This window comes from Mobula birostris, chromosome 1 (genome assembly GCF_030028105.1).
Source record: "Mobula birostris isolate sMobBir1 chromosome 1, sMobBir1.hap1, whole genome shotgun sequence".
In the NCBI taxonomy this organism is placed as follows: Eukaryota; Metazoa; Chordata; class Chondrichthyes; order Myliobatiformes; family Myliobatidae; genus Mobula; species Mobula birostris.
This window is the reverse complement of record NC_092370.1, coordinates 29,788,103-29,813,771: the sequence shown is the minus strand read 5'-3', so window position 1 is coordinate 29,813,771 and position 25,669 is coordinate 29,788,103. Positions and strand designations below refer to the sequence as shown.

The 25,669-nt window shown below is 37.8% G+C and overlaps 1 protein-coding gene across 3 annotated transcripts in view; it reads left to right on the top strand.

The window, feature by feature from the left end:
* Positions 1–25,669, top strand: part of zfhx4 (zinc finger homeobox 4) — a 282,983-nt gene that overhangs the window by 5,548 nt on the left and 251,766 nt on the right. Inside the window, exons 1-3 of one of the 3 annotated variants that reach the window (XM_072253395.1) lie at positions 6,511–6,601; positions 16,660–19,286; positions 20,635–21,137. In XM_072253395.1, coding sequence (XP_072109496.1) covers positions 16,706–19,286; positions 20,635–21,137 — 3,084 coding nt within the window. In that variant the 5' untranslated portion in view covers positions 6,511–6,601; positions 16,660–16,705. Of the gene's footprint in view, positions 1–6,510; positions 6,602–6,957; positions 7,138–16,659; positions 19,287–20,634; positions 21,138–25,669 lie in introns of those variants that run through there. The other 2 variants (XM_072253386.1, XM_072253378.1) reach the window with 2 other exon arrangements.

Genomic DNA, 25,669 nt, shown 5'->3' with positions numbered 1-25,669 from the left:
AGAGGACATTGTTACTTAGCATTTACTGTGCATGGTAAGACAGTGTGGTGTCAGCCAGTCCAGCTACATTCTTTCATAATTTGTTTCTGATTAATAGACCAGTTTCAGGTTCATTCTATTCAGACCTTAGCAAGGAAAGGTCAATTCTGTTGCTGAAAAGGGTTTCTGCAGTAACTAAAACTGTTTTTCTTTGACCAATTAAATCACAGCTTAAAAGCAAGTGTAGCTTTGCATTGTGAAAATACCTTCACTAATAATCTCTCTAGGTTCTGATAACAGAATATGGAAAAAGAAGAGATTCTGCTTTTCCAGAATTAATCCTGTTTTTTTGACAGAAACGTAAACTGATATAATTGCTTTTCAGTTGGAGAAATGGAGGTTTATAGAAGTGTGAAAGCATCGGAAAAGGATTAGCATTATTTTGCATAATGAAAAGTACTGTTGAATGGCAGAGTGTATGGTTGACTGAGTGACTAAGATGAAAGGAAGATGAAAATGCAGGCTCTTTTTTTCACAAATGCTCAGCTCACTCTAAAGATGTATTTGTCCAGGACTTGAGAAAACAAGCAGGGTCTCATATTTCAGCAGCTTCATGGAATTCCCTTGGATTCTCTCATCTTGTGAAGTAATATGTATGATAATTGTGAAGCCTGGCCTGATAAACAAAGGTCTGTATACAGGAGAGTTACAAGAGTATGCCAGGCATGTCACAAACCAAATATTGACCAGCTGTGTCAAGGATGTTCAACTATTTTCTTTGAAATTTTTTCCCAATAAAAGTTACTAATAATATTTCAAAGAAATATGAAGATTGCTTATCACATAAATAAAAGTATTTTGTAAGTCCATATGTTCATTATGCTGTAATTCATTTTAATTGTTTAAATTAAAACTTCTGTCAGATATGTCATTGCAAGAAAATAATTTTTTATTGGTTTACAGCTGTTAACGCGATAATGAATGCTTTTATTTGTCATTTTGAAGGTGAAGGCATAATGGGTGCTATATTTAAGAACGTTAAATGAGATATTATTGCCCCTTAGTTATTTGTCCTTACTGTTTTTGATAGGTTTCATGTGGATTTAGGATGCAGTTAGTACATTTTCAGGCCCCAAACACGTGGAGACATAGACGGTCAGCTATTGACCCCTATTGTTTGCTGGCAGTTCACAAAACTTCTGTGTGCACGTAGTTGTCATTTGAATAAAAGTCTTGTCAAGTTAATTTTTAATGTGAAATTACTTAAGCCGAGAAAAGGTTCAAGGCACTTGCAATATCATAAAGTGAAATCACAACAACTGTATATTGGTACTCTAATTTGTGTATGATTTTTTAACCAGGAACATGCGATATATTCTATTTCTGTAAAGATTGGCATATTTTATAATTGTGTTAAACACATTTAATAAACTGTCATGTGCTGTAATTGGCACATTTCCAGTCTCTGCAGAATTGAATGACAGGCAGGTTAGTAGCTGGTTACAATTTCCCCCTGTTCTGTAGTATAGAGGAGGAATAGCTAAGTGACTTTAAATTGCTAAAATAATAATTGTAGCACTGTTGAAATAATCCAGTAGGGCTATTGGACAGACTGTACAAACGCAGTTGTAACATTATGAGTAAAACCTCTGTGTTGAAACAGTGCTAATTAGCAACTTGATATGATGTGGTCATAAGTTTTATTTTGATTCACAAAAATGTCTTTAAACAATGAAGATAACTCTTCGTCATATTAGTTATTTATCCCATTTTAGCTATGCAGAATTAAAATCGAAATATTAAAAAATCTGCTTCTGCTTTAGGATGACTGGTTAAAAAATACAGGAGGAGATTGAATTTTTTTCATTTATGATATGTGTAAATTTTATTGGCTTAATAAGTAGTTGGGCACATTGGTATGCTGACAGAAATGAAAACATGGCTAGAACTTGAAATGTGCAGGTAATAGTAATATATAGTTAGCTTCTGTATAGACCTGTGTAATCCTGATATGTTCTTATGGACGAAACTGCTTAAATCATATTTTCAAACAAAGTTCAAAGACAAACAAAAGCCCTTTTCAAGCAGAGATAATCATCTTAATCTATTTTGCAACACTTATCTACCATATAAAAATGAGAAAACAGGGGTTTTTTGAAATAGTAAAAATGTATCAATTCTTTGGATTTACCATTAGACTGTTACAGAGCTGAAAAAACAGAGAATACTAAAATTGCAAAATCATTAAATACTAATTGGTGGGGAATGTGTCAACTATCCAGAATCAAATGGGTACAAAACAAACCATACAAAAACAACCTGTCACAGAATTGAGGGTGATCACAATAGTTAAACATTTCCTTTAAATAATCACACATATTTCTGAACAATTTTGCTATAATATTGGGAATACCTAGCTATACATATGCCATATTTTATAAGACTCAGACACCCATAGTTAATCCATAGTGAAAGATCAAAAATTATAGGAATATCACATTTTTTAACAATTTCGTAATCTGAGATACTGCAAGAAGCGAAGCACTCCAGATAGACTAATGTTTAGATGAATTCTAGTTTGGTAGGAAATGCCCTCCTAAAATGACACTTGGCATATCCTTCTTAATACTTTTATGTGAGCATTTGCTCAGCACCATTCATACTTTGTTTACTAGGAACCATTCAAAGTTTAAAATGGGTGGTGCCTTCTTCAGCCATGCAATGTTGTCATTAAGAAATTTCCATTTCAGCTGCAGGAAAGTAAAGGAATAACTCTGGGGTGGGTGGGTGGGTGTGTGTGTGTGTGTGTGTGTGTAAGTAAGAGAGAGTGACTCTATGTAAGAGAATAAAAGCTAGGTAATGTCCATTGCGGAGAAAGTGAAGGTGCATCTTGATGATGTATTTGTGAAAGGCATTTCTCTCTAGTAAGATCAGAACGCTGTCAGAAAATCCACGGTCTGCATAAGTAATATGCCTATATGCTGGTATTTTCTCGAGTAATCGGGCATAATACAAAAAGTTTTGAAAGGTGTGATGAGATTATAAAAATTAAATTCTTCCACTGCTGTTGAATGATAAAGTTTGTATGAAATAGATTGATACAATATTAAAGCTATGTAATTCAATGGAATTTATTAAATGAACAATAATAGGGAAAAAACAAGTTAGGCAGGATGTATATGCAGAAGTTTATACTTCATGAATCTAATCAGTGCTTCCCTCGTTGCTTTTATATACTTTCCAGTGTGGCTGCATCGGCTTTTGCTCTAATCACTCCACATGTCTGGAAAAATCTACTAAATCTTGTCTTGCTCTGTAGTGACTACATTGCATTTGTACTCCATTGTATGGACATTTCACAATTTTTAGGTCTTCAGTCGGCTATTTGAATATTGTTCAAATATACTAAAATGCTCTTTAAAAGCCTAACAAAGAATCATTTAAGTGGCAGAAGTCTTAACTTGACTGTCTACTGTACATAGCTGACTAAACCTGTAAACTATAAGGGGAACTTCAAGTGAATTAAATTTTCATATCTCTTCTTGTGAGTGTTGTAGATTTTACAAGGAGGTAGCCTCTTTAAACAGATGAGCATGATATGCAGGTTTTCAATTTGTACGCCCAGCGCATGAAAGGGCGCCATCAGTTACCTGACACGGTAGACAGGGCGTGCACTGTGTTGGTACAGGTCTTTAGATTTTTGAAGTAATATTAAAAAATGGCAAGGGTGTTCTGCTGAAATGAAGCAGGTTGCAAAGCTGGAGTCATTAAGTTCTGCCAAGTGTTGTTGGTCATGCAGGCCTGTTTAAGTGCTTGCTGTCAACAAGCAAATCACAGGGAGCACTTTCTCTAACTCACCTCGATTTATTCATGAACTAGGCTTCACATTGCCACTTTGCTTTGTCCTTGGCCCAATAAGAAGGGGCAGGTGCCAATAAGAATGTCACTTGAAAAGTTGCCTTCAGAGTCGCCAGCTGTAGATTGTACTTCACAGAGGAAGCAGCCAACTCCACTCTTGAAGGTCTTGTCTTGACCCTTATTCTAAAATAAAAGTACATTCTTTTCACCTCCACATCAAGATATTTACATTAAGATGAACTAATAATCAGTAGATTTTAATTAGGGATGGGTGGCTGATCTGCACATAGAAAGTTTAACTGCTTTTTCATTTAATTGACATTTGCTGTGTAAATATTTGTCAGTGGTATCAAAGATGACTAAAATTTACAAGTTCTCTTTCTCTCAGAAGTGAGAATAATATGCAAGGAACTGTTACAGTAAAAGAGTACAATACTTCTTGATTTTCAACCCCTGTCACCAACACCCCCCCCCCAACCAGCACCACCACCTCCATACTGAAAGCGGGGAGAAATAACAGACAGATATTGGCACGCTGTTTACAGTGGGGCAGAGGTTGAGTACAGTCGCTGAAATCCCTTGAGAAGCACTTACTAAGTAGTCTTCTCATATCCTGTCTGATCTAAAGTGGAAGGGTCTAAGCAGATATTCCATATATGTCTAGGTATTATTAGCCAATGAGGATTTTTTTTAAAGGCAACATCAAAAACTCAGCATCTTGGAAAATGATGATACGAGAGCTAATGGGACGGAATCTTTTTGCACATCAGGAAAATGCACTGATGGAAGCTAATGATTTAGTTGTAGATAAAGTAGTCATCTTGTGCAATCTGATCGCAGTCATGAGGTCATTTGTCATGGATGAAGTGAAAATGTCAAGACCAATGAGTCTGTGAGTACCAAAGGGGGAAAAGGGCTTTTGGTGACACTTTTGTGCGGTGTTAGGGACCCAGCGTAAATGGAACTCCGGGGAAATGCAGGGTTTGTAAACTTGATATTATATATTCTCAAGATGATAACATTTGATAAAGCAGGACACCAAAGGATAAAGATGGGGTCGTGACATTAGATTTTTGTGATAGCTGAACAGTGGAAATAAATTAAGTATAAAAATACTGTATTTCTTTAAAGCGGTCAAACATAAGCTGTGGATTTGCACAGGTGATACCTGTTCTCATTTCTTCTGGACTAACCAAGGGCATTTAAAAAGATAATTTGGAAAGGGTTGTTTCTGTGGTCTGGTGAATAGTTAGCCTCAGTAATCAGTGTGTGATACATTTAGCAGAAAGCACAGGACCTGAGTGAAAAACTCCAAAATATTTACATGGCTCAATTTCATGTATGTTGTGATATTAGGAATACTTGTCTATTAATTGTAACTCCTATATTTAAAACAGAAAGATATAATTCCTTCAGAATAACCAGAAGATCAACTACCTTTGTCTGAATGGGGGTTGTTTATTGTTATGGCATTACACTTTTTTAATTGCTGTAATGAGTTAAAAATAAAATCAGCTGGATCACCCATTTTCTGCTTTTCGTCATGGGTGAATAAGTGGATTATTCAAGAACAAAAAAATCAAGTTCATTTCCAAATAACAACACTATATTTCCATTAACTACAGACTAAAAGTCAACTTGGTTAAACATGGCATTGTAGTTCCTTAAACCTAAATATGTTTTTTATTAACAACTTAAATATATTGAAAATTATTGCTATTAATCTTAAATTATTGTATCTGTCCTATTCTAATGTTTTTCAAATTTTTTACATATTCATTCCTTCTTAAAAATAACAGCAAATATTTTGCCAACAATTAAAAATATCATCAGTTTTTAGCTTTTTCTTGGCTGTAGGGTTAAGATTAGATGTCTTGGTGTTCATGCTGTGCTAGTTACTGCCAAATATTGTGTCTGCACTTAAACCTGAAACCTAATCAACATCTTGCTTTAGGTAGTGTCTTGTGGTAAACTTTAACCCTTGTGGCACTGAAGAAGTCTTCAGCTGCTGTTCTCAGTATTCTTCATTATAGTCTGACAGCTCAACTTGTTAATCGCTGTAATAGAACCAGCACTGAGTGAATAAAGTTTATTCAGATATTTTTGTGTAGAATTACACTGAATCTTTAATAATCAGCTGCAGGACTTCAACTACTTCTTTTGCCTACTTCTTTTATCTTTGATTGGCATTTTTTTTAGTTTTGTAAACAAGACCACCTTCCAAATTTTCCATTCTTCCACCCCTGCCCCGCAAATTGTCAGTAAGAGAATTTTGAATTCCTTCTAGCCCCTTATCATGCCTAAAAACTGTAATTAAAAATCATGGAATTCAATATTTTAAGTTGTAACACCGGCCGTTGGCTGTGCTGGCAACGAAGGTCCAGCTTGCGATTGACTTTTGTTGTTCCTTGCTGTCAGAAAGGAAGGATAGGTTGAGTTAATAATTGTTGTCCGTTTCTCAAGGAGCCATCGGAAGGCAGCATTCTCCCATTATTGTATATTTCGGCTCACCAGTTAAGAGGATTCCGCTTCGAGTGATGTTGGGATATGAGACTTTCAGTTCAGTTGTATATCATGTTCCTCAGAGAAGCAGGCGGACTGAAATATTTCGCAACCTACGAAAAAATAAATCACTGCAAAATCAATTAGTCATTTCTCTGTGTAGCGGACATTGCAGCCAATGGTTCAGAGATTTGATTGCACTGTGAATTTCGAGAAACCTCAGAATGATACCACGAGAGAAAATGAAACATTCATGTGAAAGGTAACAATTCGTGCTAACGGATAACATTGCAAAGAGAGGGTGATTAAAAGTTTTTTAAAAAAACACTGTTTCATTACGTTACGGAATTTCCGTGGCACTCTGCGCCGTAATTTCAACGGAATCCGCGGGTTCTGCCAAAGTTGTGGCAGCCTACCGGGAGAAATCCAAAACAGAAATTCCAAGGGAGCGGGTCGCTGGAACGGACAGGGATAAATCTCACACCCGGTACTCGGTCTGTGTGGAGCTGCTGGTGCTGTGCCTGGGGGTAGAAGCCTGTGTGACTCAGGTTAGAGGGGAGTGCATCTGCCGGGGCTCCTATTTCTGACCAGTCTGAAATTGACGGATGTGTGGGATGCTGCATGAGGCCAGGGTCGGGTTCAGCTGTGTGGCTTCACCGGAACAAATGGCAGGTTGGCGCTTCTGACAAGACTTCCACGAGTGGTGGCAACTTGGGAAAAGTACAGGAGGGCGAATGGAATTAGTTTCCATGAAGGGCGTATTACCTTCAGGGAAGGAGAGAAAATTCATGACAGAAAGTAAGCCGAGTCCCTTGAAAATATGCAGGATGAAACCATGTTGAAATCCAATGCATACGTGAAGAACTTGTTAAAGTGCTTTAAGCATTCAAAACATTGTTACAAAAGCAGTTTAATTTCACCTTGACGTTGGTTGATGTCAAGCTGTTAAATAGTAAGTGCGAACATTTAATCAGCGTGACTTTCAAGGGTGGGGATACATTTAATCATTGACTCCAGTTAATTCTTTGATTCATATTGGCCTCTATATTTTGCAGTAGTACTGTTTGATGTATAATTGGTACACAAATGTTAACTTTTATTTGAGGGGTTTATTTGTGTTTCGTACTTTTAAGTATAACTATCACAAAACCATTTGAGATCGTACGTCACTTCCTTTTTTTTGTACTTGGTAATTTCAGTTTCAAAATAAATGGCACACTCTGCGTACTTTTACTGGCTTAAAATCTAAAGGAAAGTGTTATTTATGGACTATTTTGTAGTACTTGTAGTGGTGTGCTTGCACTTTTAAAGTATTCTCGGCATGCTCATTTTCAGGGGGACCTTTAGAATCAGGAATGAGAAGAAGAATATCTTTGCTGTAGATTAATCTAAAGCTGTAATGGTGGACAGAGCTCACATTCTATACAACAGAATAACTTTCCTGGTTATTAAAACAAGTTTAGATCCTGAATTCCTGTTGCACCTATCTTTCCAGCCGAAGATTTGAGTCTAAGACGTTGCTGATAGCTTTGGAATGCTGGCTGGGGTACCTGGTCTGTGATTACATTTTCTGAAGATAATTATAGTAGAACCAGCCTTGAAGCAGGATGTGTGGCAGATCAGCTTTTGAACTCTTAACATGCATGATGATTCTGGTGAGGTGGCTCTTGGTTCTTCCTTCACTGGAAAGAAATTGCCTAATAATTATATCAGGATCTGTTATGAACATGAATAACTCTTGACTGAAAACGTCAAAACCTGCTGTAACTGGAAAGCTGCTCAAATTGGAAGCAGAAGGAGCACAGTTTTCTCGCTTACTGCTTACAATGCCCTTCAAAGTGATCCAAGTGGCCTCTTAGTTTAGGAGGGAGTGAAGTAAAGTGAAATTACACATTCTGATACTGAATCTCAAATGCACATGGCATTAAAATTTATCCATTAGTAGTTCAGAATAATGTACTGGATCCACACCCTTAACTCGCAAAAGCAGCACAGAATTGGGGTGCAGTTATAAACATGAACCCCAGCATGAATTGCTAACTTTGCATTAAATCCTGACCAGTGGCAATTTTTCTTTTGGTAGAGGGGAAATGAATAATGTTTTCTGCAGATAGATGTTTGTAAAATCTGCTGCAGTTTACACAACCTTTAAGTACTTTCATATTGTATACACCCTGTATTATAACACAAGATGTGATTGACTTGTAGATTAATATTTATTTAGCACAGGCAAATCAAAGGGATTAACCAGTCATCACTTTAAATCTAATCCTTCCTTGCATGGATGAGACAAAGGAAGGGTGATTAATGTACATGGGACTGTAAGACACACAGGAAAATGCTTCCTTTTCATCTATACCTACTTCTGCTCTCTACCGCTGCCCCATGTGTAAGACAGACCTGCATCAAGGACTCAGCACTTTCCATTCAGGCCCAGATTTTGATTCCTTCACATGTCAGGTTCAGTCTGGTTACCAACTTTATTGCGTGTTTTGTGTCTCAGATTTCAATACTTCAAACTAAAAAGATTTTTGAGGGACATCACGAAAGTTCAATTAAAAATGATTAATGCTGAAAAGAGAGGAAGCTTAAAAAAACACAAAAACGTTTATCTTTTTGTGTTAGGAAAATATATATTACACTCTCCAAGTGTAAATCTTTTTACAGATTTTTCTGAGGTTTTTAATTCACTGCTAAATGCAAAAGGAAAGTAACTGTCTGAGCTATCAGTTTTGTGCTGAATATGTATATATTTGCACTTTGTTGAGGAAACACTGGCAAGTTAATAAGAGCAGTGGAACAATTGATCTGTCCAGACTGCTCTATTACAAATAATATGCTGACTTCATGAAGAGTAAGAAGAAAGGGGGTTTTGTCATGGCTGTGATGGCATAGCAGATACTGAACTTCAAACGTACAAGTCAAGATTTAGGCAAATCCATGCTGCAAAGAAAATTTGTGATGCCACTATATTACACTGAGGTTTATTGTAGCTTTTTGGATGGGAAGATCTTTTTAATCAGAAGTAATGTTCTGACAATAATTCATTGGCTTTTTGAAAGTGAAGTAGTTTGTGAAGAAAAGCATTGGTTCACCTTTGTAATTTATAAGAATATACAAATAATTGGTTGTCAATGAGTTTGCTTCTGACACACTGAAAAGCTGTAGTTATACTTAGAATTTAATATGTGGAAATTGTCATGCCAAGGTTGCAAATGTCACATGCTGTCTGAATGTTGCTTAAGAGCATCTGGTTTGATAACAAGCCTGATCAATCAAGAGGAAAATAAAATGAAGGACAAACTTTTCGACTGCCCAGATAACATAAAGTCAATGGCACTTCCTTATTTATCTATTTATTTATGGTTATTTGTCTTTGAAATCTTCATGTCAATTCAGATTTAATTTCTTCACCTTTTACAAGACGGATGTATATTTTGTTTCAGTCTTCCATTCAAACATAATTACCTTCCGTGTCTTTGTGGTGACTTGGGTGGAAAGTTTTTGCCAAGTTAAAAAAGGTCGTCACACATTCTTTTGCAGCCCTCTTCATTAATTCACCCTTGCAGGAGCACTTTCTATCACGCTGGGAAGGTAGAAGGGTGTAATAGAAGAGCCCTGAAACATCAGCAGGAAGCTCTAAGCTGGTTAATGCAGTATAATTGTCTGGACATAGGCTGGCCTTTGTTTGTGCAGTTCACTTCGAATCAGCTGTAATTAACTCCAGAGTGTTTCCAGATTGCCAGCAAAAAAAAATACAGGTTTTTGGTTTTAAATTGGAGAGCTCACAAATACATTAGCTATGTAGATTATTTTACTTTAATTGTTCCATTTTCTAATAGAGAAGAGATGTGTTGTTTCTAAAGAATACTGTTTTCAGTGATTGTATAATTACAGATATATTTGATATTCTGTGACCGAGAATCGTCTTAGTTTTTCTAAACATTAGTTAAAACAGCCACCAATTATATTTGGATATCAGTAATGCAATAAGCAACCGGCTTGTTATAGAGTAATTTTGTTTGTATAAGTGTGCACTAGGGATATCATGAAAAATCTCCATCACATGGTGTTACATGGGCTACAAGAACATGTGGTTGAAGGTTTCCTCTGAACAACTTCAAATGTTCTGAACGATGGCCAATAGACTGAGAAGATAAAGGAGAATGCACTCAACTGAACATAAGTTCATAATTGTTGACCTAAGCCACATTACTTTAGATAGGAAACCTGAAGTAATCTAACATAATTATTGCCTTTTGTGCAAAATATGGTACCTGTATTTAAGTGCTTACAAAAGACGAGTGCAGTAAAAAAGCTGTTTGATTCAACACAATCCACAGCCAGCAAAACATGTACCACACCCATACTGCTTTTGAGCATGGATTCAGCAATAGACTAAAGGAGGTTGTAGCACAGAAAGGTTTTTTTTTGTGTGTGTGAGTGTATCTAAACATTGCATATTGTGTAGAAAAATTGTCGAAAATCAAGGCAGGAGTTTCTGCTCTTTTTTAAAAAATTTTGAGTGAAATCGAAGTGTGGATTTAGCAAAGAAAGGACTCGGTGCCAATATAATGCTGCTTTGATGGATTTTTCATGAGTCGTTTGTACCTGGCAACAAATAAACAAGTATAATTACACTTGTGAAGGTCTATTCATTCCTTTGTCAAGATTAGATATATGTGCAGTTTTCACACTGATCCTCTCTTTTGTCTTTGCCTAACTTGGTATGACATATTGATAGTGGATTTGGTATGGGGGGGGTAAAAAGGCCACAGCAGAGACAGTGATGACCTTTAGGAAACTTGATATAATTCTGGCATAATTATATTTGGTTTTTAGAGAGTTATGCAACTTGTAACTTTATGTTGGTCAAACTGGTGTTTTATCTGAACAACTTTTAACCTGTATCTAACACTACAAGTAAATAATTGAAGTTAAATAAGGGAACGAAACAGCAGATGGAAAAACAAAGGGGCCAAGAACCCTATTGGCCTTTTTTTTTTCCCAGCACTTAACAGTGTGGCAAACCTAGCATTCCTCTGCCATTATTCTCTTCTCTTGATCAGATCACGTTCTTTTTAATCACTTCTCAAACAGTGTCTCACTGGAGCAGAGAAGAAGGCTGGGACAATCTCAATTAAAAAACAGAGGTATAATTGGCATTTGTGATTCTAGTTCTTTGTTCCAATGGGAACTGAACATTCATTCAGTGCAGAGACATTGCCCTATTGTTTAACATGTACACTTTTTGTCAGTTAATCTTAGTGTAGGAGTATTGATTATATTGCTCGTAGCCATTCAACCTGTATTTGCTAAGGAGGAAGAGAGAAGTCAGCAATTCAGTCACAGGTGAAAGCCAGTTGAAATGAATAAATTTGTTTTTATAAAAATTTTGATTTAACAATATAAAGAACAAACACAAACATTAATTTAGGATTATAGTTAGAAATAAAATGTGCATAAGTAAGGAGGGAACTAAATTTTTGTGAATGTTTTTTATATATATATATATAAAACATCAAAAACGTACTTGATAAGGTTTTTTTTAGATGTCAAAGTCTCTTCAGCTATTGTCTGAAGAAGAATTGAGGGCTTTGTCTGTAGAAATCATGTATGTCCAAACAGCAGGTATCTAGATTAGTGTTCAGATGTATATAGCATATTTTATAATTTATCAGAGAATAATGATTTGCAATGTATTGCCCAGTAGCATGGAGACATTCCCTACAGAGTCATTTAGTGCTTGAAGTGTTGAGAGATGCCACATTACAAATCACAGTCTGCTGTGTTTTGTCTTGTTCCATCACTATGGAGAATTTCATCATTTCTCCGTGTGACCCTCCCCCTCTCAACCCCCAAACAGTAATTGTCTTAATTGAATTGTTTTGTCAATTGTGCTGTAACATCTCTTTAATATTTGCTGTTCTACATTTTTCTGGAATTATAGGTAGAACCATTAACAAAGTAGTGAGGATGTGTCATTTCTCATTGTCTGTTTTTCCAGATGATGAAATGAAATAGGAGCCCACTACATAATACTACATGTTTTGAGCTTATTTCTAATGTAAATTATTCAGTGTTGGCAGATACTGGTGTATGTACATTATTTGCTAACAAGAGTAGATCCTGCCTCATCACCAAGTAAAAAGTACTGCGAGGCTGCTTTCTGCTGGAACTGTCAAGAGCACACACCATTTGACTCCGTTTTATTTCTGTCCAAAGTCGGCAAACGCAGACTGGAAAAAAAATGGTCCCATTATGGCTGTGACTACTGAGGATCAAAGGGTGTCCATATTTGCCTAGTGTATACTGCTGCTGCTGCCATCAAGAATGCTTACCGTGCTACCCCATGCCCACACTTTGGAAAGTCTCATCACCTGTCTGTACCCCTACTTCTGACATATAGGCAGGGACTAAAGACCGCAGCATCAATGGAGAGGACCATGAAGGTATGGTTAAGGGACGTGGAGGAGTAATTACAGGACTGCGTGGAGTTGGAAGACTGGACAATATTCAGGGATTCACCTTCAAATCTGAATGAATATGCCACGGTGGTCACGAACTTGATCATCAAGACCTCTATGGATGAATCTGTGCTCATGAGAACATACTGGACATACCCAAACCAAATGAACATGGAGATTTGTAGTCTACTGAGGGCTACATCTGTGGCATTCAAGGCTAGTGATCCAGAACTATCTAAAAAGTCCAGGTATGATTTACAGAAGGCTATCTTAAGGACAAAAATGTCAATTCCAATTGAGGTTCGGGTTTTCAGGGCATTGCTTCCTACAAAGCAAAACCTAGCATCATGAACGGCTGTGATGCTGATGTCAGAACATATTTCAAGAGGGTAAACCCTTGCAAGGCGTCAGGCCCTGATAGTGTGCCTGGCAGAGCTCTGAAAACCTGTGCCAACCAACTGCATCTGTAATCTATCACTGCTTCAGAAAGGTGACAGTCATATCAGTGCCCAAGAAGAGCAGGATGAGCCTCCTCAATGACTTTTGCCCAGTGGCTCTCACATCTACTGTGATAACGTGCTTCTAGAGGTTGGTCATGGATGGAATCAACTCCCCCTGCCTAAGCAAGGACCTGGACGCACAGCAATTGGCCTGTTGCCACAATAGGTCAACAGTGGGTGCAATCTCACTGGCTTTCCACTTGGCTTTGGATCACCTGGACAATAGCAATACCTATGTCAGGCTACTGTTTATTGATTACAGCTTTATTCAACAGCAACACTCTACTCAACATCGTTAAGACCAAGGAACTGATTGTGTACCTCAGGAAGGGAAAGTTGAGGGAACAAGCATTAGTCCTCATTGAGGGATCAGCAGTGGAATTGGTGAGCAGTTTCAACGTCCTGGGTGTCTGCATCTCTAAAGATCTATCCTGTGGCCAACATATTGATGGAGTTCAAAGTTATATTTCATTAAGATAGTGAGGTGACTTGGTATGTCATGACTTGGTGTGCCATGGAGAGCATTCTAAGTGGTTGCATCACTTTCTCATATAGGGGGCTACTGTGCGGGATTGGTAGTACACCATCATGGACACTAGCCTTGCACACAAAATGCTGGAGGACTCTGCGTGCCAGGCAGCATCTATAGAAAAGAGTAAGCAATCGACAATTTGTGCTGAGGATTCCTCCAGCATTTTGTGTCTGTTACCTGGATTTCCAGCATCTGCAGATTTTCGTGTCTGGGCGCTAGCTTCTCCAGCATTCAGGACACCTTCAAAAAGTGATGTCTCAAAAAGGCGGCATCCGTCATTAAGGAGCCCCATCACCTAGGACATGCCGTTTTCTCATTGCTGTTATCAAGGAGGAGTTACAGGACCCAGAAGACACACGCCCAATGCTTCAGGAGCAGCTTCTTCCCCTCTGCCATCAGATTTCTGAATGGACAATGAACCCATGACCACTACCTCACTTTTTTCACTACTTACTTAATTTAATTTTTGATGTATACTTATTGTAATTCATAGTTTTTATTATTGTGTATTGCAATGTACTGCTGCCACAAAATAACAAATTTCACGACATATGCCAGTGATATTAAACCTGATTCCGATACTTTCTCTGACTGTTAGGGGTACAGTATATTGCTCCAAATTTCCGATGCAAATATTGTTGGTGCTAAATTGCCAAATGCAGAGGTAAATGTGCCTGTGTGTGAACTAATTAGAAAATTATTAGGTTTTCATGGTCTTTGTGTTGAGGTTCATTTCAGAGATGCTTTTTTTATGCTGTGTGCCAGCCATGAGCATAATTAACCTGGAGCTCATCAATGATTAAAATTACACGCTAAGCTTTATGATATTCAATTCAGAGGCAATTAGACTGTCATTTTAGCCCATCTTAGACAGCAAAACTAATTTTAATTCATTTTCAATCTGTGTAAATCTTCTGATGTCTCTTAAACTTATCATTTTCCTCTTTGACTTAGCTGAAGAGATTAGATTTGATTAGGGCAAAAAAATTTAAGCACCTATTCTTCAACGTTTAATAGCAAAATGCATCCCCCAAGCCTTATTTAGTCAGAAGTTGTTTTAAATTAATCCCTTAAATTGCTACGTACTAGGGCATTATGTTCATAGCCCAGAATGGCCTCTGATCCCCAAGTGTTCAATAGTAGTGAGTACTTTATTTTGTTCATGGTTATATAGTGTGGAATTGTCCTGTATTATTGATATTGGATGTGACAATTGTCTTAATTTTTGTAAATTCATAGTACACTGGTACCTTAAGGCATACAGTAATCTGTCCTTTATCTTTTGTCATGTATGGAAAGTGAGCATTGAAGTGGCTGACCACCCTGATGTTGTGTATAGTGCCATCATTCTGTAAATATGGAGATCTGCAAGGACTAGAGACACCCAGCATCTATGAATGCCACTAATTCAACCGTAGTTGGACAATGAGGCTGAAGGATATTTTTAACCTTAACTTTCTGCATGTGCTTCATATATCTGTGAAATACTTACACAGCCTTTACAAACCACGCCAGTGTTACAACTAAAGGAAATATATTGGCTCTGGTACCTCGCTTTGAGGAAATGATTGAAGGATTTTCATCTTCGGAACTTTCATACGATTTGTTAAAGATAGGCGAGAAGTTGATTGAGGTAGTGGCTGAGAGATGGGCACCCCACTAGGACTGACAACATCAAAATTGTATTTGAAATGGTGTTCATTACATTTTGCAGTGAAAAAAAATTAACTGCGCCTGATTTTCCCCGAGGATGGTAGGACTAGATGCACTAAATATTAATTTCTGTTTCTATGCCTATTGAAGTAGCTGAAGCGTGTGGAAGAATCCTGATTGGTGCTTAATCAGGGCTTGTTAGATACCTGCTGAGAGCTCTCACAGAAGGGAAATTTGAAGTAAGCTGATTTATTTGGTCAGATGTGAAGGAAAGAAGAGCTCAGTCTTTTTTTTTCCCTGTTGGCATTATAATAATTTGCTTTCTTTTCCCTCATGTTTTTTGGGTTTATCTGATGAATTCACCTAGAGTGTGCGTTTTAAAAAAAAAAGTACAGCCCAGAGCCACCTTACGAGCTGAAAGCCTTAGTAAAAGTGGTAAACTATCAGCTCTAGGTGTTTCATTTATGTGATTTTTAAGGAAAACGTTGTTAGAGCTCTACTTATGAAAAGGAGAACATTAGCATTGAGGAACATGTGGGAAGATGATGAAAGCATAAAATTATCTTGTATTTTACAACTATTACACATCTCTATTGGAAATCTTGATTAAAAACCTGCATTGCTGGGTTTTGATCTTTCCATAGTGTTGGGATGTGCCTTTTATGACTTGCTTGTGAAACTATGGATTAAGATTCCTCTTTTATTATAGAGCTGCCCGTATTGAAAAGTGAAGTATTTTAGATGCATTGTCATATTATTTGTGTGAGTGATTACTGCTGCCGAAGCTCCAGATCATTACAAATGCATCAGTACTGTGACAGTATGATTTTATAGGAAATTGTTTTTTTTCCTGTATGATAGACTAGTTAATTAAAAGTTTTACTGTATATTGAAGAAATATTATATAGGTGACTACAGAGTATAACATCAATAAATTAAATATTGTGCATGTACTTTAAAGGGAGAAATAAATAATGTAACAATTTTAAAATTATTGCTTCAGTAAAATGTTTAAATGTTATGTTTAGATCTGTATTTCAAATGCCATTGGTCCATCTTGTACTTGATTTCAGATTTCTGCTGTCTGTAAACTAGGGATGAGCTATTGGAGAATAATATTATTTAATAAAATGGTTTCTCTCAACTTTATGTTTTTTTGTTTATTTAGGTCCCTGACAGGCTGGATGAAATGAGATCCCCGTGTAGCAATTGCCATGGAAACCTGTGACTCCCCTACCATCTCTAGGCAGGAAAATGGGCATAACACATCAAAGCTATGTGGAACGACACAACTTGATAATGAGGTGCCAGAGAAAGTTGCAGGGATGGAGGCTGACAGGAAAAATAGTGCCACGGATGACAACCTGAGAACAGATGAGCACAGAAGCAAGAGCTTGTTGGATTTCAGTGTGGAGAATGCTGCCACCACTCAGGTTACCTCAGCAAAAGAGATCCCTTGCAACGAATGTGCCACTTCTTTCTCAAGTTTACAGAAATACATGGAGCACCACTGCCCAAATGCCCGTCTTCCTCTTCTGAAGGACGACAATGATAGTGAGTTAAGTGAATTCGAGGATAGCGATGTGGAGAATCTGACAGGGGAGATAGTTTACCAACCTGATGGGTCGGCATATATAATAGAGGACTCCAAAGAGAGTGGGAAGAACGTGCAGCCGGAGATGAACAGTAAGCTCTTTCCCTCAGCACTTTTTCTGAACTCGCTCACAGCCGCTGGGGAGAAAAATGAGCAAGCAACCTCTGCACCGATGTCATTTTACCCGCAAGTCATCAACACTTTTCATATTGCTTCATCCCTCGGGAAACAATTTCCTGCCGAACAGGCTTTCCCAAATACCTCAGCATTTGCAGGAGTCGGTCCTGTCTTGCACAGTTTCCGTGTCTATGATGTCCGGCATAGTAGTGAGAAAGACTACCTTAGCAGCGACGGCTTGGCCAAAAACTCCTGCGTGTCCAAAGATGTTCCTAACAATGTGGACTTGTCTAAATTTGATGGTTGTGTTAGTGATGGGAAAAGGAAACCTATTTTGATGTGTTTCTTGTGCAAGTTGTCTTTTGGCTATGTTAAGTCATTTGTAACCCATGCTGTGCATGACCATCGGATGGGCCTCAATGAAGAGGAGCAAAAGCTCCTAAATAATAAATATATCTCTGCCATCATACAGGGGATAGGCAAAGACAAGGAACCTCTAATAAGCTTTCTGGAACCAAAAAATTCAAATTCTATTCATCCTCGTTTTTCTAGTGCAAACCTCATGGGTCCCGATCCAACCTACCGTGGTTTGTGGAGTGCATTTCATGTAGAGAATGGTGATTCTTTTCAGGCAGGCTTTGCATTCTTGAAAGGAAGTGTGAGCGCTGCCAGTTCATCAGATCAGTCGCTCGGGAGCACGGCGCACACAGCTGAAGCGAACCTGGGCGGACTGTCCGGTTCAGCTCTGACCACCCCAATTACCTCAGCTTCCCTCAGTCACTCATCCTCTGGGTCAAACAAGTTGTCAGGGAGCAAGGACAAAGAGAGTAACTGTGAAAGAGCAAAAGAAGCATTTGTCTTGCATCCAGATGGAGAGCTGCAAATCAAAAGTGAACCTGTCGAGCCCATGGATGATGATGAGGAGGATGACACATACTCAAATGAACTCGATGACGAGGAGGCGTTGTTGTCAAGTGGATTAGTGGACCGTAATAGTAGCAAAGATTTCCCTATCTCAAACCAAAGCATTTCTATGTCTCCTTTAATGCCCAGTGTGCTAAATTTAAATGAAAAGGGTACCTCTTCTTCCTCTGTGACTGTTTCTGATTACCTGGATAAGGCAAAGCAGCATTCCGCACACAGGGATAGTTGCAGTGACAGTAACTATAGCATTAGTGGCAAGGACTTTGCTGACGCCGGTAAAGATTGTGCCACAACCCCTCAACCAAATGACTCGACCCACGGAGATGATGATAGTCCTGGTTCTCATCACCAGCACAGCTGTAACCCTTGCACACTGGGGGCAAGTGAAAGTCCGCCAGGAAGCAGTATTGAGTGTCCCAAATGTGACACGGTCCTTGGCTCATCGCGCTCGTTAGGTGGTCACATGACCATGATGCATTCGCGGAATTCGTGCAAGACATTGAAATGTCCCAAATGTAACTGGCACTACAAGTATCAACAAACTCTTGAGGCACATATGAAGGAGAAACACCCAGAGCCTGGCAGCTCTTGCGTGTACTGTAAGACTGGGCAGCCTCACCCTAGGCTAGCCAGGGGTGAGAGTTACACTTGTGGCTATAAACCCTTCCGCTGTGAGGTTTGTAACTACTCTACAACTACCAAAGGCAACCTCAGTATTCATATGCAGTCAGACAAGCACCTAAACAATGTTCAAAACCTTCAGAATGGCGGTGGAGAGCAAGTCTTTGTACACAATGCTCCGGGAACTACATCCGGCCTCAGTAACTGTGGTACCCCGTCCCCATCCAAAGTAAAGCAGAAGCCCACCTGGCGCTGTGAGGTCTGCGACTACGAAACCAACGTGGCAAGGAACCTCCGCATCCACATGACCAGCGAGAAGCACATGCACAACATGATGCTGCTGCAGCAGAACATGAAGCAAATCCAGCACAGTCTGCACTTGGGCCTGGCGCCCGCTGAGGCCGAGCTTTACCAGTATTACCTGGCCCAAAACGTGGGCCTGACGGGCCTGAAACTAGAAAGCCCAGCTGACCCGCAGTTCATGTTAAACCCGTTTCAGCTTGACCCTGCAAAAGCTGCAGCCGTGGCACCAGGACTAGGTCAGTGTTTACTGATGTTGCTTTCTTTAATTTTCCATTGTCATTTGTACTTTGTTAACTTGTTAATATATAAATTGACTATTCATCTTTCGAAGCATGCATGTTTTTCCCTTCATCCACTAGAATAAAATATTTCTTGTGAATTCCTGTCAACTGTTGTTGCTTAACCAAAAATTATCTAATTCCAATATATATGTTCTGTCAGACAGAAAGCTCATCCTGTTGTTTTATATTAAGTATGTATTTTGTGTTGCTTTAATTTCAATGTAATTCTCAATATTAAGCCCACATTGACATAATTGTCTTGATTGACCAGCGTGCAATTTGATTTTATATTGAACTCTGAAACCTTCCACACTGAGGAAGATGGGTGTTTTACACCCGCGCAATATCTGTGCAAATGTTATTTATTTTATTTTTCGTTGGCTTTCTATTCGCTCTGCACTGAAAATACTTTATTTTGAAGTATTTTGTTTCAGTTGAGATTGGTTTTGTGAAATTGAATAACTGTCAAGCCAAATAAATGTTTTTTTGAATACAATTCTCTGGCCTGTATCAATGCCTGATTAATACGCCAATGCTTCACAATGAGGGGGAAAATATATGACACCAAATACCTCAAAATGAAAGCTTTCAATAACATATCTGCACAATTAATATTGTCTTGAGAATCCAGTAGCCTCCATTTTAAAAATACTCTTATTTTAAACGCTGACTGCAATGGTGCAGAATTTAAGTGAGATAGTTAATAGTTTGGATGCGTCTCTCGTGCTGCTGCTGCTATAGTTCTGAATCCAACACCAATGTCTTTGACTTTTTAAAAAATATATAATTTTTCATAAAGAAATATTTCAGCACTCCAGGGAAATTCTGGGAGCTACTCTAGCTCTGCCAGCATTACTGTGTAAATAGGGTTTCTGACACATTTCCAGCCAAGTAATGCCGAAGGAAAGGGAGCAGCCCCCAGGAATTTTTCAGAACTAGTGGTTCTTGCTGTAACTTGAGTTAGCTAAATGAAGGTAAATTGGGGCTCTTATTTCTAAATGTGCTGCAGGTTTCTTTTATTATTGATCAATTTCATGCCTTTACAAATACAAACTCCAGGATGACATCATGCCCAACAGGAGTAATTAAAGCTATCTGATGAGGAAATTTAGGAGTTGAAAGGGATGATTGTAATTGATCCTGATTCAATCCTATTACAGCTTTTTATAGTATAAGCTCTGGAGAAAGCAAGCTCCTCACCGAGGCATTTCTTTTTCAAACGGTTCCTCTGTGTTCTTCGGTTCCATGGGACATGCTTTCGGTTTCTAACAGCAAACTGTTCCCTCTGATTCTCTCTTTGCAGTTAATAGTGAGCTACCACCTGAAATGAGGCTTGCAAGTGGTCAGCTTGTGGGTGATGACCTGCCCTTCCTTGCTGCCGGAGAGATTTCACCTTACATCAATGACCCTTCTCTGAAGTTGTTCCAGTGTGCTGTCTGCAACAAATTTACCACCGACAGCCTGGAGGCTCTGAGCTTGCATGTGAACAGTGAGCGTGTGCTCCCCGAAGAGGAGTGGAAGGCTGTGATTGGAGACATTTACCAGTGTAAGCTCTGCAACTACAACACTCAGCTGAAGGCCAATTTTCAGCTCCATTGTAAGACAGACAAGCACATGCAGAAATATCAGCTGGTGGCCCACATCAGAGAAGGTGGTAAACCTAATGAGTGGAGGCTGAAGTGTGTGGCCATTGGGAATCCAGTGCATCTGAAGTGCAACGCCTGTGACTATTATACTAACAGTGTGGATAAGTTGCGCCTTCATAGTACCAACCATCGGCATGAAACAGCGGTGAAGCTGTATAAGGTAAGGAAATGAGTTTTAATCATTCATATGCACACAATATTTAGTGATTCAAAAGACAATGCTTTATGATGGATCTAAGTTGGCAGTGTTTCTTAACAACAGAATTGAAAATAATTATGAAACCAATTAAATTAACCGGCATAACCATTATGGCTACAACCTTAAAATTTAAGTCAAATGTAAACAGAAAATTTTATTGAAAGCACATGGGATTATTTAAATTTGGAACAATATAAATTTAAATTGAAGGAGTTGTTTCCAAGACTGCATTTTTATCATTTTTATTTGATTGGTTAATGCTATTTATTGAAGAGTTTTAAAATTGATGATTATTGAGTTGATTCCACCCCCCTGCCCCCATCATTTGGTCATGTATATCGCCTATGTATGTTGCCTATGCAACTCATTGATGGTTTTGTAAAAGTGAACTGATGTGTCTCAAGGTAACCAGGTTAATGATGAGGAAAAGATGTACAGATCTAGCCATGGTTAGTGGCTTATTTGCTCAATGAAATGGTGGAGTAAACGGCCTCACTTTGAGGTCTTTACATTTAAGGGATCAAAAAAATTGACCCTCAAGGGAGGTTGCCTATGTTAGAGGATTTTAAAGTGTTGTTATAGCAGTCCAAATATTTTCATGCTTGGTTCCCTCTTCACTTTGATAAGTTGATTAGCAAGTTCATATGACGTTGGCTGGGTGCAAAATCTGTACATTTTTTAGACGCTGTTCTTTAATAACAGAACATGATTATGAAGCCAAACATTTTTAGTATCAATGAACAAAGATGGGCACAAAACCATGTTTATTGCAATATTTGGCAAATAATTTGATTGATGAGTTTTGGATGTGGTGGTTGTGATAGACATTCCTAATTATACTTCAGATAGGTGTAGCTGAAGTCTTGCAGCTTTTTGGACTCTGAGGCCTAGGCATTAATAGTTAAGCAGAAAAATGGGTCTTTGGAATGCTGACATTAACAAGTCTCACCAAAGAGCCATGAAATGATTAATACCTTGAAAGGCCATTGTTGTTTCAACATGTTTACTTGACATCACTAGTTGACCTTCCTGAAGACTGAATGCTCAGTTTAAAGTGTGATGTCATTGATGATTACGGATATCTTAGAATCTTGCTAAGGTAAAGATGCGTGACTTTGAAGGGCCCATTTAGTGAAGTAAAGTTGGTCTTTCTAGCATAAGATATTTAAAAAAAAACAACAAATATCGAGGTGATCAGATGTTTATCGATAAGCTTCTCTTTGACATTTGTTTCCTGCTAATGTTGGTGTTTTCATCTGAGCCGTGATTGAGTTGTCTTGATTTATAGAACTTTCAAACTTCAGTAAATGATTGACAACATTTGAATTTATTTTGAAAAATTGTTTTGTGTATAAGATTAAAATTCAGAATATATTAGGCACTTGCCAACACCATTAATCATCTTTGACATGCAGTGAATATACAGTAATTATAGAATCCATTCTTCAGATCTTATCTGTGTATTCACGTAGGACACTCACTAATAGCAAGAGTTATTTAACATTCAGCTGGAATACTATGAATATTTGATAGATATGAAGGTGAGAACAGAATCCTATATTTAATTAGTAAAGTAACAAGGTTACAAAATGAAGAAAAAGCAACTGGAGGTAAAATAATTTTTTTAATATTACCTAACAAGTTTTTTTAAAACCAGCAATGGACCAACAATTTTCCATTAAGGTGCTTTTGTTTTCCTTTTTCCAAATCAGTATGTTTGATATTACTGTGAAGGTTTTAGAATCATGTCTGGTCAGCACAACCTAAAGAGTTATTACAGGTTTATTGACACACAACAGCTGCAAATATCTCTTCCATTTTATTGATTCTGCTATTATTTTCCGAGCATTGTGGCTAGAAGATTCTTGACAAGCTGAACCCAGAAGGCATAACCGTCATGCCAATTATGTGACATATGATTTTTTTTTTCAAATTTCAGAGCCACTGGTATTATAGTGTTTGGTTTTAAGCAGGGCCTTTGGGAATTAATAGAAATGGAAAATGGAGTTTTTCACAAATGGTTTCTTAATTCTCAGCTGAAACATTCAGAATCAGTGACAGTTCAAAATAATTGTACACCAAAGTATGTGCAATAAAATCTACAAATAGGGACCTCAGATTTTTACCAGACCATATTACTTCAGGGAACTTTGTTTATTCTAAAACATATCCTAACAACTATGTGGAATGGCTGCCGTTTGGATTTAAGAGCATTTCTTCCAAGTGAAAACATTCTTATAATGCTCAGGATTGACAGGGAGAATCCTTGCAGACAATATTTCTGATTGGAAGTCAGACCTTATGGGGAAGCTGTAAACTGTCCTTTATTAGCCCTGTTGAGTTTGGTTAGGTCTATTTGAAAAGGCAATGGGTATTGAATTGAAAAGAAAACATTGTACATACTTCAAAATTCCCGTAAAGATTCTGCCCTGGATGGGAACTCATGAACATCTTAAAGAGATTGCTTACTAAATATACTTGGCAAAATTTGTCCCAAACACGACTTATCTTGATATTTAAAGGCACAGACTTTGCATTTTCCTTTTCCCTTTCTATTTGAAAATCTTTCTAAGCAAGCTTTGTGAGTATCCCTGAACTGCAGAGTTTGATATGGTTTCCCAAGATGTGATTTTCATTGATACCCTGAAATGTGCAAGGGTCAAATGTGACTTTAGGTGATTGCATAAAATAAATAATTTCCATGTCATCTCCTGTTTGTGAAATCCATTAACTTTACAGATAGTGTGTGAATCAATACTGTTCTTTTATACTTTAATGCATGGTTCAAACTATCTACTATCCAGATCATTAGATATTATCAACATAATGTGCTATGAAATTTTTCAAAACCACATTTCCATAATTTTGATGAAATTCACTCAAACATTGACAGTGTCTCAGTAGGTAAAAAATCCTGAACGAATCTAACATGTTCCATGGAGTTTCTTCTTCATACAGTCTCAGTCCCCAAAGGGCACATAGCAGTAGGGTATTTCCTTGGGAGTCACAAGTGCCTGCGGATCCCAAAGGATTCCCTTAGGATCTATCCTCAGAGATGTTTCACAGCAAGTGTTTGCACTTTCTGACTGTGTGATGCTCAATGCAAATCAGTGTAATTGTTTTTTTAATCTGATGTATGCTGACTTAATCTATGAATATGCAGTTAAATAGAACAGGACTTATTAAAAAAGCTGTTGTCATCTCTTAACTGTGCTTTTTAGAAACTAATTGCCAAGTGAATAATCTTGCTTGAAGTATTCCTCCTCCCCAAAATCAACCCACGTCCGAGTAAAAAGGTACCCCAAGCAGATTATGAATGTGCTTCTGTCGACAGTATGTGGGAAAACTCTATGTGAACCCAATCTTGGGTACTTTCTTCTCAGTGCATTCCATAAAGATTTCCTATTGACACAGAAGAGTCCACAAAAATGTCCTTTCTTACACACCCTGTGAACAACTGCTCTTCAGTGCACTCCAGATTTACTACTACTTAAGCAATTGAGGATCTCTCTTCATGTAAATTCCATAAAGGTTGGCTGTTAACTAACAGTATGATAGAATTTCTCCTGACAGATAGCTCCAGAACATTCCCTGTAGTATTATGGGAGCTTTATTTAAATTTCCATTGTCTTTCCTTGGAAAATATTTATATACTTGTAAAGAAAAAAACGTGCCCAAATTTTTAGCACTTTAACCTGCAACCCCTTTTGATAATTAGGCAAGAGTTGTTATCAGGACTGGTGTATCTGGGGGAGCTTCTCAGTATAACCGTCAACTTTTCAGAAGAGGAGTAAATTGACAAATAGGACTATGCTTTTCTGAACCCCTTTTCTATTTTTCTAAATTTTTACCTTCTGGTTCAAATGCTTTTGCTAATTCTAAGATCCATAAGGCATGTGCCAGGTAAAAAAAGCCTGACTGACAATGTATTTCACAATTGTTGATCCCATAGTTCTGTAACTAAGATACACCAAGGATAGCCTGAGAGTAATTTTAATTTCCTGCGGTAAGCACATGTTTCGCATTTTGCATTTGATATCTCAGACGAGATTGGGAGTTTGCTATGGGAGCAGACATGAATCCAAGCCTACGAGTTAGTCATACAGCATTGTATAGTTATACACAGTATCTACTTGACCCTTGGGTTACTCATTTTTATTAGTGACTAAATAATATTTAATGCTTATAGTTGATGTGCTTTGGAAAAGTTATGCTTAGTAAATTTTACTCTTAAAATGGTAACTGCAAGTATGGAAGCACTGTAAGGATTGTAATAAGGATTTGTGTGCACATTTTGCCAATCAAATGTTCTTCTCTATGCTGTAAAAAGTATTACTTTAAAAAAATCAATCCATGATATATTTTGCAATAAAAATGAATATAAGCCATTGAGTCTTCTGGTAATAATTATATAGCATTAAACATGGAACCAATGAAGTAAGAAAAAATGTATAATAATTCATAGAAGAGTAGAATTTAAATCCAAAGAATTC